Source organism: Mobula hypostoma, chromosome 6 (assembly GCF_963921235.1).
Source record: "Mobula hypostoma chromosome 6, sMobHyp1.1, whole genome shotgun sequence".
Lineage (NCBI taxonomy): Eukaryota > Metazoa > Chordata > Chondrichthyes > Myliobatiformes > Myliobatidae > Mobula > Mobula hypostoma.
Genome location: NC_086102.1, coordinates 38,692,658 through 38,709,763, shown reverse-complemented (window position 1 = coordinate 38,709,763; position 17,106 = coordinate 38,692,658). Strand labels below are relative to the sequence as shown.

The 17,106-nt window shown below is 38.1% G+C and overlaps 1 protein-coding gene and 1 long non-coding RNA gene across 5 annotated transcripts in view; one reads left to right on the top strand and one right to left on the bottom strand.

Moving 5' to 3' along the window:
* The window catches only part of LOC134347948 (uncharacterized), a 102,427-nt gene that overhangs the window by 33,419 nt on the left and 51,902 nt on the right, over nucleotides 1–17,106 (bottom strand). The gene's annotated exons all lie outside the window — the stretch shown is intronic.
* LOC134347945 (immunoglobulin-like domain-containing receptor 2) overlaps nucleotides 1–17,106 on the top strand; it is a 125,131-nt gene that overhangs the window by 80,335 nt on the left and 27,690 nt on the right. For 2 of the 3 annotated variants that reach the window (XM_063050613.1, XM_063050612.1), the window contains exons 4-5: nucleotides 1,151–1,207; nucleotides 16,380–16,526. In XM_063050613.1, coding sequence (XP_062906683.1) covers nucleotides 1,151–1,207; nucleotides 16,380–16,526 — 204 coding nt within the window. The remainder of the gene's footprint in view (nucleotides 1–1,150; nucleotides 1,208–16,379; nucleotides 16,527–17,106) is intronic. The other variant, XM_063050614.1, reaches the window with a different exon arrangement.

The following is a 17,106-nucleotide window of genomic DNA, read 5'->3' as shown; positions in this document are numbered from 1 at the left end:
TTTATTCAGCCAAGTCAACTATATAAATTGTATGAAGTTCAGACCCCAAAACCAAGCATTATCAGAAAAATTCCCTTTTAGACTTGGTCTCTGTTTCTGGTTTGCCAGCCAATTTTTCAACTACACCAAAATGTTATCTCCCATGACTTGTAAATTTTGTATAATAATGCTTGCTGAATTATCAAATACCTTCTGTAAAACTATGTGTTGGAGATCTCCTTAATCCACAGCATGTGCCACTTCAAGCAACTCTGCTAACTTGGTCACAAACACAAGAGATTCTGCAGATGCTGAAAATCCAGAGTAACACATAAAAAATGCTGGAGGAACTCATCAAAATTAAACGTAAAATTTGCTTTTTCTTCCAGTCTAATGGAGCCCTGCATGGGTCAAGCAAATTATGGACAATTAAGATCCATTCCATCAATAATCTCACTAGCCAATTCTCCTCAGAATGATCCATCAGGACCTGACTACATATCAGGGTGCAATTCCAACAATTTGCAGTAGCCGTTAATGGTGCAGAACTGTAACAAGTGAAGACTAAAGTGAAGTACTGATGGACCCCACACATTAGGAACATACCTGGGATTTAGAGAAATGCCGAAAGTGTGACTGTTCTCTTGGTTGGGGAGGGTTGTCCATTCTGTCATTCTAAGCCATTTTAAAGAAGAAACTCTGAATACATATTCTGACCACTGGTTAAGGAAAATGGAGAGATTATTTTATATCTTTGACCATTCTTGGGTGCATATACAAACTAATTAAAGTACACAGTCTAATCTAAATTTCTGAATAATTTGGAATAAAATTATTAGTGTCCTTTGTACTAAACTAGAAGGCAAATTTATTGTGGACAATTTTTTCCATATGCCTTTTGGGTGAATTTAGTTTTGCTGTTCTGTCAGTATGATGATCTAAAACTGCTGATTTTATGGAAGACAATGGATGGAGAATGACATTGGTTTGAACTAAAGTAATCATTAGTGTTATTGTGTTTATAATTACCAGCATGCAGTAGTTACAAAGCCTGAACATGTATCTGTCACAGATACAAATTAAGCTGTACTCTTTTCATGCATAGTAATCATATTTCTTTCTTCTCTCTTTCTCTCTCTCTCTCTTTCTACTTCTCTCTTTGAATTCCTAGGTAGGAGTGAAGTGGTTGCAGATCTGTTACCCAATTTTGATGTAGAGATTATGCCAGGTACTGGTATTTCTCATGAAGACCATTCTCTGCCTCATCCCTTCCTAACAAACCGTGGTCATCATTATGCCGTTTATTTGTATCTCAAAACCTGACATTTAAAGCAAATTGTTATCTTAATGTTTTTCTAACTGCATTGAGATTTATGCATCAAATGAATCTGACAGACATGGCAGATGCATTAATACAGGAAAGTTTGAGATCTGGCAGAGGAACAGCTACTGCAGATTATATCATAATTTTGAAAATATCTGCAGTATTGAATAGAAGAGAGATACTTGACTTTTGAAAAACAGGACTTAGCAAATTATCCCAATTTTATCAGGCTGTTTAAGAAAAGGAAGCAAAATATTGAGATACATAACACAGAAGATCACTTTCAATCTACATTTTAACTTCGTGGGGCCATCTGGGCTTCTGCATGCAGTTTTATCATTTCAACGATTTTCAATTATTGATGGGGTAGAGGGAGCTCCTCTGTAAATTTATCATCACCAACACTGAATACGTTGTTTAGTGGTGGTCGTATGTTTACTCTCCTTTCAAAGGAACAAAATGAATTTTGAAATACAGTACATGTTGCTACTATGCGGTGTAGTTACTGGCTGGGTATGAACTCTTTGCATGTATGTTTGATTTCTGAACTGAAAGGACTGACTTATAAAATAATACAGGCTGGGACTTTACTCTATTTATGAAATGCTTTGGACAAATTTAAGATAAAGTAACCAGGAAACGCAGTTAGAACCTTTTTAAAACTGAAAATGTGATATGTGGAATGGATCACAGCACAGATAAGAAAGAAACCTTAAAAGGTTTTGCAGACGACAGGATTTTGTTAGCATTTAAGGCCTAAATATTTTTGCACATTTTAGAAAAGAAAGGATCAAGTGTTTTGGATTAGTAGGCTAGATGATTTGAGGACTGCCATATACTGTACTAAATCATGTTGCAAACTAGCCTTCAACTTAACCTTATTCAAGATGAAATTAATATATCTTACCTGATAGTTTACAATATGGAATCCAGATGTCAATGCCATTTTCACAAACTAGATTAGCTATCATTTGAATCAACTCCCAAAAATGTTATCACTAACTGTAGAAAGTGAAATAAGAACGCATTGATTTCTATTGATTTGGTGGCTTATGTGTAGTAGTTCTTCACTGCAACAGTTGCTTTAAGATTTGAGAGGAGGGTGCTGTAGCTACTAACTTAGTGAACTCTGCAACTTGGTGAACTGTTCCAACTTTGCACAGTACAGTCGTCATTTTAGGTATTGCACTGTACTGCTGCTACTGCTGCAAATAAAAAACAAATTTCATGATGATAAACTTGATTCTGATATGGGATTCTATTGTGCACTGAGAGTGGGAAGGAGGCAGGGAGAGGGGAATCATAGTTGGAAAAAGGGGAATGGAGAGGGGAGAAAGTGGGAATCACCAGAGAGACATTCTGTGATGATCAATAAACCAATTGTTTGGAATCAAATTACCTTGTCTGGTGTCTTAGGACTGGGTGTGATTGCACCCACACCACCCCCCAGCCTGGCACTCCTTCTCTGCCCTCACCATTCCCAATATCCTTTGCTCGCACCAGATTTACAAACTTGCTTTTTGCTCCACGTTGACAAGTACTGTGCAAAAGTCTTAGGCACCTAGCTATATATATATGTGCCTAAGACTTTTGCACAGTACTATAGGTACCATGCTTCAAGTTGTGTTGAAGATCCTTACTGTTTCTTGTCTAAGTGAGTGTAATATTCTATGTACAGCTTAAGGATGCAAATTCTATATGATATTGTTGTCATTCAAAGACTTTGCTTAAAACATGCATATTGATAGCTGAATCTTGTGATGAAAACTTCCATAGGCTATCCTTGAGAAACTGTATCTTGAACCAAATAAATAGACTAAGCTCTCAATCTGTTTCTGCTATCTCTTTCTGGAAGATACACATAAAAATATTTCTTTCCCAGGATATTGATGCCTCCAGCAATATTCAGAATGTTGTGGGCACTGCAATCAAGTAAATCTAATATTCTACTTTGTTTAGATGAATCCAAACTTGCTGAGACTAATTTTAAGTCCTTTTTATTTTAATGACTGTCTAGCAATATCATTAACGTCCTTTTCCTTTTTTGTATTTGTTTTTGGAGCCTCACCTCCAGTTTATTTGGTAAATATAGTAAGTAACTACTCAGATCTCAGATCATGCCAACCAGCCTGCCTTAAGGATCTTTACTTACTTGGACTGCTGGCAACTTAAAAGTAGGAGTCCTTAGGTTCCCCACTTCAGTGGTCCATTGTGAATTAATAAATATTTACTGTTCCAACAATTCATTATTTCACATTCATCTCTATGGAATCCTTTGGTGTAATTATTTCAGATAATGTAGATCAGCAAATTTGCGGATGACACCAAGATTGGGGTGTAATGGACAGTGAGGAAGGCAATCGAAGTTTGCAGCGGAATCTGGACCAGCTGGAAAACGTGCTGAAAAATGGCAGATGAAATTTAATGCGAACAAGAGTGAAGTGTTGGTCTTTGGGAGGAAAAAACAGGGTAGGATTTGCATGGTGAGCAGCAGAGCAGTAAGGAGTGCGGTAGAACAAAGGGATCTGGGAATACAAATTTATAATTCCTTGAAAGTGGTGTGACTGGGAAACGGTCATAAAAGGAGCTTTTGGCACATAGGCCTTCATAAATCAAAGTATTGAGTACAGGAGTTGGTATGTTATGTTGAAAGTGTATAAGATGGTGGTGAGGCCTAATTTGGAGTATTGAATGTAGTTCTGGTCACCCACCTACAGGAAAGATATCAATAAGATTGAAAGAGTTCAGAGAAAATTTACAAGGATGTTGCCAGGACTTGGGGATTTGAGTTATTGGGAGAGGTTGAATAGATTAGGACTTTATTCCTACAGCGTAGGAGAATGAGGGAAGATTTGATAGAGGTATACAAAATCATGAAGGGCATACATAAGGTAAATGCTAGTAGGCTTTTTCCACTGAAGTTGGGTGAGACTAGAATTAGAGGTTGTGGTGATATCACTTGTCACTTGCAGGAACGTGATTGGACAGAGTTTGGAGCATGTGCAGAAATGACAGAATGATCTAGAAAATGTATGATAAAAACATGGTTGCTGTTCACTGTTGTAAATAAAAATTCTAGTTTTAATTTTTCCAGAATATGGTTTGTTCTTAGTAACCCACGGTACATATAAAGAACACAACATGGTGTCAGAAGTTGGTCTGGAAGAATAATATGTTTCACTAACACAGGAGAAGCAAAGATAATCGGAAAAAAAAGAGCACAAACTTTTTTATTGTTTGCTAACAGCTTTAAAAATGAAAGTTTTGCAACTCCCATCGACACTTCAGCTGACTGGAAACGTAGCTGAAAACTGGAAAAGATTTAAACAGCATTTTGAAATTTATTTATCGGCGATCGGAGCAGATAAAAAATCTGAAAAAACTAAAGCTGCAATTCTACTCCACGTTATAGGTGATGATGCAATTGAGGTATATAACCATTTTACTTTTGAAAATGGAGATAATTTGAATCTAAAAGCGATAATCGACAAATTTGACGCATTTTGTATACCGAAGCATAATGTGACGTATGAGCACTATAGATTTTTCAAATGTCAGCAGAGATCTGGTCAAACGATTGATCAATTTGTTACGGAGTTGAGAAATCACAGGAAAAGATGCAAGTTTGCAGAACTTAAAGGCTCTCTCATTAAAGACAGAATTGTTTGCAGCATTCTTGATAATGGTCTGAGAGAAAGACTGTTAGAACAAGATTTGAATTTGGCAAAAGCTGTGGCACTCTGCAAAGCTTCGGAGATGGTGATGTCACAGGCTAAAGAGCTTTTTATCAAGAACGGCTGCGTAGATGCTGTAAAGCGCGAACATATTAGAAAAATTAATGCAGTGACAGCAGAGCAAGACATCATCTGAAAGAAAAAAATTTTGTGATCGCTGTGGGCGGCAACATCATCTAAAGAAGTGTCCAGCATATCAGAGAATGTGCAACACCTGCGATAAGAGTAATCATTTTTCACGCTGTTGCAGAAGTAGAAAGGAAATAAAACACGTAAATGCAGTGCTTGAAAATGAACGTGAGGAGTTTTATATAGATGTGCTGTGTGAAAACAAACAAAGTAAGAATGACTGGACTATTCCATTGCAAGTGAACCAAAAGAATATTCTGTTTAAATTGGATACTGGAGCACAAGTAAATGTTCCTGCAGAATCTGAGTTTAATGCATTAAAGCCTAGATGAAAGTTACATCAGACAAATATAAAAGTGACTGGGTATTCAGGTGCAGACATTCCAGTTAAAGGAACATGTGTGGCAAAAGTATCACACAAAAATATGGTGCACACGCTTTCATTTGTGGTGATGCCAAAGAATGTGCAGTAAATACTGGGTTTATCTGCCTGTGAGAGACTGAATTTGGTGAAAAGAGTTAGTTCTGGACAGTGACACAGAGTCAGATTACAGTGAATTGACGGAAGAGTATGAAGTCATACAGAGACCAAACTTGCCGGTACAGTACAATACTGATCTGAAGCCAAAGAGTGACAAGAATCAGGATCCAATTGAAGAAGTGAACGCACAAGTGAAGGAATTGAGAAGTTTTATTGAAATGATGAAGTCTCAGCATAAAAAAGAGATTACACAGTTAATGAATGAATTGCGATTTCTTCTCAAAGACCTCAAGAAAGAGTCAACTTCAGAGTTTCAGTTAACTGATGCAGACCAGACAACACATGAAAATGACAACGAAACACAAGAACTGTGTGAATCACTTAGAAGGTCTACTCGTGTTCGTAAACCCTCAGAGAGACTGATAGAGACATGTTAAATTAGGCATTTGTTCTGATTAATGTTGCTAATTGTTTTTCTTTTTAAGGAAAGGAAGATGTGATATCACGTGTCACGTGTAAGAACGTGATTGGACAGAGTTCAGAGCATGCGCAGAACTGACAGAATGATCGAGAAACCGCATGTTAAAAACGTGGTTGCTGTTTGCTGTTGTAAATAAAAGTTCTAGTTTTAATTCTTCCAGAATATGGTTTGTTCTTAGTAACACACGGTACATATAAAGAACACAACAGAGGTCATAGGTTATGGGTGAAAAGTGATCTTAAGGGGAACATGAGGGAGAATGTTTTTATTTCAGGGGTGAGAGTGTGGAATGTGCTGCGAGTAAAAGTGGTAGTTAATGATTCGATTTCAACATTTAAGAGAAAGTTGGATCGGTACATGAATGGAAGAGGTATTAAGAGCTATGCCAGGTGCAGTTCGAGGGAACTAGGCAGTTTAAATGATTCGGCACGGGCTGGATGGTCAGAGGGCCTATTTCTGTGCTATGGTGTTCTGTGACTATAATTCTGGATGCTTTCATTTCTCTTACACCTGCTTCTAGTTCACATAGCTTGAGAATTACTGCAGTCAGATTTCTGCAGTAATGCTAATTCTCTGCCAGAGCATTTCCTATTGATCACAACTGTTGACAAAGTGGAATACTAGTCACGTTTATATACTTTCAATTCTACTTAATGTTATTGTCTTGTCTAGCTGTTTACTTCATAGGATCAAGGACTGTGTGTTTGAATAGCAAAACTTTAAATAGGTTCACGGTACTGTAAGAACAATTTGGTGTTAAAAGCACCATGAGGCAATCTTGAATGAATAATTATTGGAGCAAAGCTACAATTATTACTTAGAATGCTGGAAGATAATGCAAATGGATTTATAATTTAATGTGTTCCAAGGGAAAAAAAATTTTGCTTTCCCTAAACACACTTGCCAACCATGGATGCAGAATTGCTACTTTAAAAGATCTTATTATGAAATACCTTTTGCTAAAGATAATTACTTCTGGATAACATAAATTATAGCAGCAGACAATCAAAGTTGATTGAAAATGTGCATTTATATAGTATTCTTATTTACATCCTTCTGAAATATCCCAAAACACTTCTCATTAAAATAGCTGTTGGAAGTGTAGGAACTGTTGTTCTGCGGGTAAACATGGAAATCTATCTTGTGCATTTAGCCCCTGACAACAATGAAATGATTGACAGCATAATCTGGTTTTGTAGCTGTTGTTTGGAGGTAAAGCTGTTGGTCCAATCTTAACATGCAATCCTCAACATTGTGGCAACAGAGAGACTGAGCTACAATTTAATAGAATCTTATCTGATGATGACAATTACAATAAGGAACACTGCTTCAGTACTTGCTAAAATTTCAGATAATGGACCAGAATCCTCAAATAAATTTTTGAATCCTGAGGTGAAAGCAGCATCAACAATCTAAGATTACACTATAGAGAAAGTAAAGATTATTTTAGAGATAATAAAAACCAGTGCATTGAAGAATACTCAGAAAGCAGCAAAAAAAAAATCCTAACCAGTGATAGCTGGGAAAAGAAGAATGCAGGCCTCTTGATCTGCTTTATATTGATAGTGGTGAAAGTGTATTTTGTGGTACAATACCTGATATTCCCAGCTAGAAATCTCTCTTAATGTGACTCATGAAAATACTAGAACAAAAACTGCACATTCTGGAAATGTACAATAAAAACATAAAAGTCCTTGAAGTACTTATAAGTACATCTATGGGAAGAAAACAAGGTTTTATGTTTCTGGTTAAAGACCCATTGTCAGAAGTGGGAGGAAGACTAAAGAAGCTGAAATAAAGCTTCCTTTATTTCTTTTCTAGTTCTGAGAAAGAATCTTTGACTCGAAACAATAACTGTTTCTCCTCATATGGATGTGGACTGATCAGTTGAGTAATTTAGCATTTTCAGTTTTTATTTTAATGTTGCTCATCTAGATTGTGGTAATTTATATCAGAATGATCTGATCAAAACAAATAGTTACAAAAAGAGTACAAAAATACCAGCTATTTTCTGCATGTATTTTTTTCACAGCATGCTACAATGTCAATAATGGAAAATGAGCAATTACATGATGCAATGATTAACAAGTGGAATTGGATGAGATAATTCAGTTGAACTTCCCATTAATGTTGTCAGTTGACATGATAGTGTTCAGTTTATAAATAATAATCTACTCCGTTATGTATACATATTAATTTTAAATTATGAATCACAAGCATTTTTTCCCCCACTGCTAATCTGGTCAGTCTCTTTTCAAAGTCTCTTCAGATACCCTCTGTGAAAAATAGAGTCTACAGCATAGAAATAGGCCATTCAGCCCAATGATCCATGCTGATCAAGATTCCCATGAATGTTAGGAATACAATTTTATACCAGAGGGTTTTTATCACTGGGCACTGTTTGATATGTTACAGTTATCTACTTTGGAAAAGGTGTTATTTTTCTCTGAAAAGGTAAAAATTTCTGAATTTTGGGGAACAAGAAAACAGAATGGAATGATTGACACTTTTTCACATTTTAATGCTGGAAATACACAGCAGCTCAAATGTGGACAGAGCAGCAGTGTTGTTAGCATTCTAGGATATGAATTTTTGGTGAGTTCATTTTAACTGTCTCCTTATTCTTTCTAATCTCTGAGCATTCACAATATTTTTCTGATCCAAAATCTGTAGAATTTAAAATGTGTGATTGATAAACATTATGCTGGCTGAAATGTGACTGGATTTTTTGAGCTTTTCGTACACATAATATGAAAGAATATGCCTATTCTAACATCTAAACCTCCCCAAATGTCCTGTAGCCAATTGAGCACTTTTGACATGGTCACTTCTGTAATACAGGAAAGGTGACTGACTGACAGTTTGAATTTTACAAAGGACAAAAAGTAATGAACAATGTTTTTACTGATCTTGGTTCAGAAAGAAATACTAAATTTGGCATCAACAAAGTATCTTATTTAGGAATTTCTGTTTCTAAAGGTCATTAGTAAAATAACCTCACTATGGCTGACTACTATTTCTATGTTGTACTCCTGTGCAGTGTGACTTATAATACCTATGGACATGGTGAATATGGAGAGTATCCAAATATACCACTGCAATACTCTCTATTGTAAGAGGTGCAAATTTAATTTCTCTATTGAAGGCATTTACTTTTTCCTCATTCTCTCTATTGATGATGGAAAAGAGGCCATAGAGTTTGTTTTCCCCTTATTTGTGGATGGATTACCATTTTGCTATAGGAAGACCATAAGGCATAGGAGCAGAATTAAGCTATTCAGCCCATGGAGTGTTTTCTACCTTTGATCATGGCTGATATATATTTCTCTCTCAATCCCAAACTCCTGCTTTCTATCCATAACCTTTGATACTTTTACTAATCAAGGAACTATCAACCACCACTTTAAATATACTCAATGACATGGCCTTCTCAGTCATCTGTGGCAATGAATTCCACAGACTCACCACTCTCTGGGTAAAAAGTTCCTCCTTATCTCTGCTTTTAAAGGAACATCCTTTTATTCAGAGGTGTGCCCTCTGATCCTAGACTCTCCCACTGTTGGAAACATCCTCTCCATGTCCACCCTATTCAGACGTGCCAATATTCAATAGGTTTCAAAGAGATGCCCACTCATCCTTCTAAACTCCAGCAAGTATGAGCACAGAGCCATCAAACACTCTTCATTCGTACATTAAGCCTTTCATTCCCAGGGTCATTCTCATAATCCTCTGGACCTCTCCAACTCTAGCACATCCTTCCTTAGATATGGGGCCCAAAACTGCTCACAATGTTCCAAATGTGGTCTGACCATTGCTTCAGCGTTACAAGTTTGTTTTTCTGTTTTAGTCTTCTATAAACAAATACTAACATTGCATTTGTCTTCCTAACTACCAACCTACAGGTTATCCTTTAGAGAACCCTGCATAATTACCTTTGCACCTCCAATTTCTCAGTTCTGTCCATATATGGAAAATAGTCTATACCTTTATTCCTTCTGCTAAAGTGGTTGGCCATCCACTTCCCTGTGTTGTATGCCATCTACCATTTTACTGCCCATTCCGCCAATCTGTCTTCATCCTTCTGTTGACTCTCTGCTTCCTCAGCACACCCTGTCCTTCCACTTATCTTTGTATCATCTGCACACTTGACCACAAAGCCAACAATTCTATCATCCAGAGCATCAACATATACAGTGCCTATAAAAATTATTCAACCTTCTTGGAAGTTTTCATGTTTTATTGTTTTGCAACATTGAATCACAATGGATTTAATTTGGGCAACATACATCAAAGTTGCTGGTGAACGCAGCAGGCCAAGCAGCATCTGTAGGAAGAGGTGCAGTCGACGTTTCAGGCCGAGACTAACGTTAGTCCTGACGAAGGGTCTCGGCCTGAAACGTCGACTGCACCTCTTCCTACAGATGCTGCTTGGCCTGCTGCATTCACCAGCAACTTTGATGTATGTTGCTTGAATTTCCAGCATCTGCAGAATTCCTGTTGTTTGGATTTAATTTGGGTTTTTTTTGAAACTGATCAACAGAAAAAGACTCTTTCGTGTCAAAATGAAAACAGATTCCTACAAAGTGATCTAAATTAATTACAAATATAAAACACAAAATAATTTTTTTGCAGAAGTATTCACCCCCTTCACGTCAGTATTTAGCAGATGCACCTTTGGCAGTAATTACAGCCTTGAGTCTGTGTGGCTAGGTCTCTATCAGCTTTGCACATCTGGACACCGCAATTTCCTCCCATTCTTCTTTACAAAACTCTGTCAGAATGCATAGGGATCATGAGTGAACAGCCCTTTTCAAGTCTAGCCACAAATTCTCAATTGGATTGAGGACTGAACTCTGACTTGGCCACTCCAGGACATTAACTTTTTTGTTTTTAAGCCATTCCTTTGTAGCTTTTGGCTCATTCTCTTGTTGGAAAACAGATCTCCCAAATCTTCTCCAAGTCAGTTCTTTTGCTGACTGCATCAGGTTTTCCTCCAGGATTTCCCTGTATTTTGCTGCTTTCATTTTACCCTCTACCTTCACAAGTCCTCCAGGGCTTGCTGCAGTGATGCAGCCACCACCATGCTTCACAGTAGGGATGGTGTGTTTTTGATTATGTACGGTGTTTGGCTTATACCAAACATAGTGTTCAGTTTGATGGCCAAAAAGCTCAATTTTGGCTTCATCAGACCATAGAACCTTCTTCCAGCAGACTTCAGAGTCTCCCACATACCTTCTGGCAAAGTCTAGCCTGGACTTCATGTGAGTTTTTTTCAATGATGGCTTTCTCTTTGCCACTCTCCCAGAAAGCTGCAACTGGTGAAGCACCCAGGCATCAGCTGTATGCGCAGTCTCTCACATCTCAGCCACTGAAGCTTGTAACCCCTCCAGAATTATCATAGGTCTCTTGGTGGCCTCCCCCACTAGTCCACTTCTTGCATGGTCACTCAGTTTTTGAGGATGGCTTGCTCTAGGCATATTTGCAGCTGTGCCATATTCTTCCCATTTCTTGATGATTGACTTAACAATACTCCAAGAGATATTCAGTAATTTAGAAATTTTCTTCTATCATCTCCTGACTTGTGTTTTTCAATAACCTTTTCATGGAGTTGCTTGAAGTGTTCTTTTGTCTTCATGGCGTAGACTCACCAACAGTTGGACCTTCCAGATACAGGTCTGTTTTTACTACAATCAATTGAAACACTTTGACTGCTTGTCTATCCTGCTTGTTAATAATCCAAAGAATAACCCGACTTATAATTCCCTGTACTTTATCTCCCTCATTTCTTAAATAGTGTTGTGACATTTACAATTTTTCAATCCTCCAGAACCATTCTAGAATCTAGTGATTCTTGAAAGATCACTCCGCAGTCTCCTTAGCCAACTCTTTCAGAACCTTGGTGTCTAGTTCATCTGGTCCAGGTGCCTTGTCCACCTTAAGACTTTTTAGCTTCCCAAACACCTTCTCCATAGTAATAGTGAATGCACTGACTTCTGCCCCTGACACTCTTGTATTTTTAGCACATTGCTGATGTCTTCCACAGTGAAGATTCTTGCAAAATACTTATTCAATTTGCTCGCAAACAACAGGAATTCTGCAGATGCTGGAAATTCAAGCAACATACATCAAAGTTGCTGGTGAACGCAGCAGGCCAAGCAGCATCTATAGGAAGAGGCGCAGTCGTATCCCCTTTTGCCTATCACCTGTCCAGCTCTCGGCTCTATCCCTCCCCCTCCTGTCTTCTCCTATCATTTTGCATCTCCCCCTCCCCCTCCAGCTTTCAAATCCCTTACTCACTCTTCCTTCAGTTAGTCCTGACGAAGGGTCTCGGCCTGAAACGTCGACAAGAGCAGGATCTCCCAGTGGCCACACATTTTAATTCCACATCCCATTCCCATTCTGACATGTCTATCCACGGCCTCCTCTACTGTAAAGATGAAGCCACACTCAGGTTGGAGGAACAACACCTTATATTCCGTCTGGGTAGCCTCCAACCTGATGGCATGAACATTGACTTCTCTAACTTCCGCTAGGCCCCACCTCCCCCTCATACCCCAGCTGTTACTCATTTTTATGCACACATTCTTTCTCTCACTCTCCTTTTTCTCCCTCTGTCCCTCTGAATATACCTCTTGTCCATCCTCTGGGTCACCCCCCCCCCGTCTTTCTCCCTAGGCCTCCTGTCCCATGATCCTCTCGTATCCCCTTTTGCCTATCACCTGTCCAGCTCTCGGCTCTATCCCTCCCCCTCCTGTCTTCTCCTATCATTTTGCATCTCTCCCTCCCCCTCCAGCTTTCAAATCCCTTACTCACTCTTCCTTCAGTTAGTCCTGACGAAGGGTCTCGGCCTGAAACGTCGACTGCGCCTCTTCCTATAGATGCTGCTTGGCCTGCTGCGTTCACCAGCAACTTTGATGTATGTTGTTTATTCAATTTGCTCATTTCTTTTGTTCCCTGTTACTTCTCCACATCATTTGCCAAATTGTCCAATCGTCCAATTTCAGATTTCAATTTCAAAATCAAATCGTCCAATTTCATTCCTGCCACTCTTTTTATATATCTGAAAAACCTTTTAGTATCTTCTTTTATATTATTGCTTAGCTTACTTCGCTAATCTTTTAATCTTTTCTCTCTTTATTGCTATTTTTAATTGCCTTTTATTGGTTTTTTGAAATTTCCCAATCTTCTAATTTCATGCTGGTAGTTGCAGCAATTTATGCCTTCTCTTTTGCTGTTATCTCTTTGGGATGAAATGATCCTACATCTTCTGAATTCTCCCAGAAATTCCTGACACTGCTGATCTATTGTCATCCCTACTAACAGTCCCCTTATAATCAACTTTGACCAGCTCCTCTTTCATCTTTACTCAACTGTAATATCAATACATCTGATTTTAGCTTCTCCCTCTCCAAATGCAGGGTGAATGCTATCATATTATGATCACTGCCTCCTGAGGGTTCCTTCCCCTTAATTAAATCTGGTTCACCACACCTCACTCAATTCAGAATTGCCTTTTCCCTAGCTGCTCTAAAAAGACATTTCATAGGCATTCTACACACTTCTTTCTCCTGGGATCCAACACCAATTTGATTTGCCCAGTTTACCTGCATATCGAAGTCCTCATGACTTCCTTAATATTGCCTTTCTTACATGTCTTTTCTATCTCCTGTTGTAATTTGTACACTATATCCTGGCTATTTGAAGGCCCCTGTATAACTCCCATCAGGATCTTTTTACTCTTATAGTTTCTTAATTCTAACAACAAGGATTCTACACCTTCTGAGATTACGTCACTTTTTGCTAAAGATTTGATTTCATTTTTACCAACAGAGCTACCACATCCTCTCTGCCTACCTGTCTGTCTTTTTGATGGGATGTGTGTCCTTGGATGTTTAGTTCCCAGCTGTGATCTTCTTTCAGCCATAATTCTGTGATACCTTCAATGTTGCACCTGTCAATTTCCAACTGCTTAAAGCTCATCCACTTTATTTTATATACTGTGTATATTCAAATGTGACACCTGTCTTCCTGTATCCGCCACCCCTCTTCTCAAACTTCTTTCCATATTACTTGAAGTTAGATTCTAACCACCTTCTGAATTTTATTTTGAGCTTCATTCTGGAGCCTTCAGTAGTTTCTCCTGTGCTTTAATTTCCCTTTTACTTTATCACTACTTTTTCAATTTGCTGAATTCCCCCCAGCCCCCCCCCACTCATTAGTTGAAAGACCTGAACACAGCCCTAATTATGTGATTCACTAAGAATCTGGTCCCAGCATGGTTCAGTGGAGCTTGTCCCATCAGTCCCTACTGTTGTGCATACAGTGAGCAAGGATCTCAGACATTTTGGACAAGTTCAAGGGCTGAGGCTCCCGCAGCACTATCTCTTTGATCCTCATACCTGCCTCATTCACAGTCATACCCTCTTGTCCCTGATCATGGAACAAATTAGAAACAGTTAATGTATTAGGTGTGACTGCCTCCTGAAAAATCACAGCTTTAGTAGTGATCACTAGATTCTGGAATTTTCCAAAGGACTGGAAAATTGCAAATATCTCTCCGGTCTTTAAGAAGGGAGGGAGGCAAAAGACACAAAATTATAAGGCTGTTAACCTAACTTCAGTGGTTGGCAAGATGTTAGAGTCCATTATTAAGGATGAGGTTTTTGGATATTTGGACGCACAATAAAAAAGGTTGAATGTTTCTTATGGGGGAAATCTTGCCTGACAGAGCTGTTGGAATATTTTGAGAAAATAACAGGCAGGATACACAAAAGAGAGTCAGTTGTTCACTTGGATTTTCAGAAGACCTTTGACAAGATGTCACACAAGAGGCTGCTAAACAAGGTAAGAGTCCGTGATATTATTAGAGAGAAGATATTAGCATGGACATAAGATTAGCTGACTGGCAGGAAGCAAAGAGTGGGAATAAAGGGGGCCTTTTGTGGTTGGCTGCCAGTGACGAGTGATATTCCACAGGGGTGGTGTTGGGTCCACTACTTTACACATTATATGTTAATGATCTAGATGATTAATTGAAGGGCCTGTGGCCAAGTTTGCAGATGATACAAGGATAGGTGAAGGAGTAGGTAGACTTGAGGAATGAGATAATCTACAGAAGGGTTTGGACAGATTAGGACACTGGACAAATGAAGTGGCAGTGTAGAACACAATGTAAGGAAGTGTGTGGTTATGCACTTTGATACAAAAAATAAAAGTGTGGACTATTTTTTAAACAGGGAGTGAATTCAGAAATCCAAGATGCAAAAGGACTCAGGAACCCTTGTGCAGGATTCACTAAAGGTTAAGTTACAGGTTGAATCAGTCGTAAGCAAGGCAGATCCAGTGTTAGCATTCATTTTGAGAGGACTACAGTATAAAACCAAGGAGGTAGTATGAAGGCAATGAGATCATTGAAGGTGATGTTGTACTTTATTATCAATGTTTGCTTTCCCCAAGAGGATACTCATGAGAGATAGGAAGTGTCCACATTTTTCAGAGTTTTGCTGTGATCTTTTATTATTAGAGGCCAGTGTGGTACAGAAGTGATAAAAATCATATTGGAGGCTTTCTTCCAGGCCTTTGCAGATACGTGCATTTTAGCTTGTGATGTTGAGCTGAACAGATTCAGACTTGCGTTCCCTGTGTGAGTATTGTCTGCAGAGTTCTCGCAAAGTAGCTGTCCAGCAATACAATAGGTTACTGTGATTGGTCTCATGACAAATGCTTAAAGAGAAGGAAATCAGCTAGATGCTGGGGAAGGGCAAAGATAAGCTTAATTAAAACTGTAGGACGAAAATCATTCAAACGTTGTTTCTATGTAGCTCTAGCATATTGATTCTGGGATTTACTTTTGAATAAACATCTGGGGTGGCGTCACCCTTTTCCCTAAAATCTAAACAAAAAATACTTTGAATAATGTTCCTTGTAGAATCATTTCCCAACCATATTCTAGTAAGAGTAACAGATTACAGAATTATGGATCATAATTTATTTTAAGAACAATCAACCTTGCAGGTATACAAAATGTTAGAAATGTTTTTCATTTAATTACTTTAGGAAACACATAGGAATTTAGAAAAAGGAAGTAAAATCTATACTGAGCAACACAATTTTTAAAAATGTTAGTGAATAATCATTAGGTTTTATAGTGTATTAATCAGATAGGAAGTTATTTAAAGCATGCCATAATAGTGTGGTTTTTATTTAGCCATTCATGATGTATAATGCATTGTGAAATATTTTGTATTACAGAATGGGCGTTTGTTGGTTTAGTGCTCTCCGGGTCCTTTCTGCTCCTTATTCTTCTTGGTGTATGTTGGTGTCAGTGCTGCCCTCACACGTGCTGCTGTTATGTTCGCTGCCCTTGCTGTCCAGAATCCTGTTGTTGCCCTCAAGCCTGTAAGTATACCTTTCCACCCTACAACTGTTAAAAGGATTGTTATCTTATTCATTTTTCTCTACATTGGTGTTCTGGTATTTTAAAGATTTTTAATTTAGTTTAACATGCATTATAAGGAGGACCATGTTTTCCCATATTTACACCTGCCGTGCAGTGTGAATGATACAGTGAATTTCCAAAGTTTCCATAAACTATACATCGACCTGAGTGGGAATTTTGTCGATTGAATATAGTAATGAAACTGCTGAAAAGGATCTCATCAGACAGATGTCTTTATGTGATGTTACATGCTAAAATAAAAATGTATGGGAACATTTTGAATCACGTAAAATAAAATACAAATCTTAAGACACCATAAAAATAATGCTTGCAGGATGGTCAAAAAGTGAGTTTAAAAAGTTCCAAAAGCTTTATCTGCTAATGAAAGCTGAAATAGAAATGCTACTGTAAGAACGATACACTCAGTGGCCACTTTATTAGGTGTCACCTAATAAATTAGCCACTGAGTATACATTCATGGCCTTCTGTAGTCCATCCATTTCAAGGTTCAACGTGTTGTGCATTCGGAGATGCGTATCT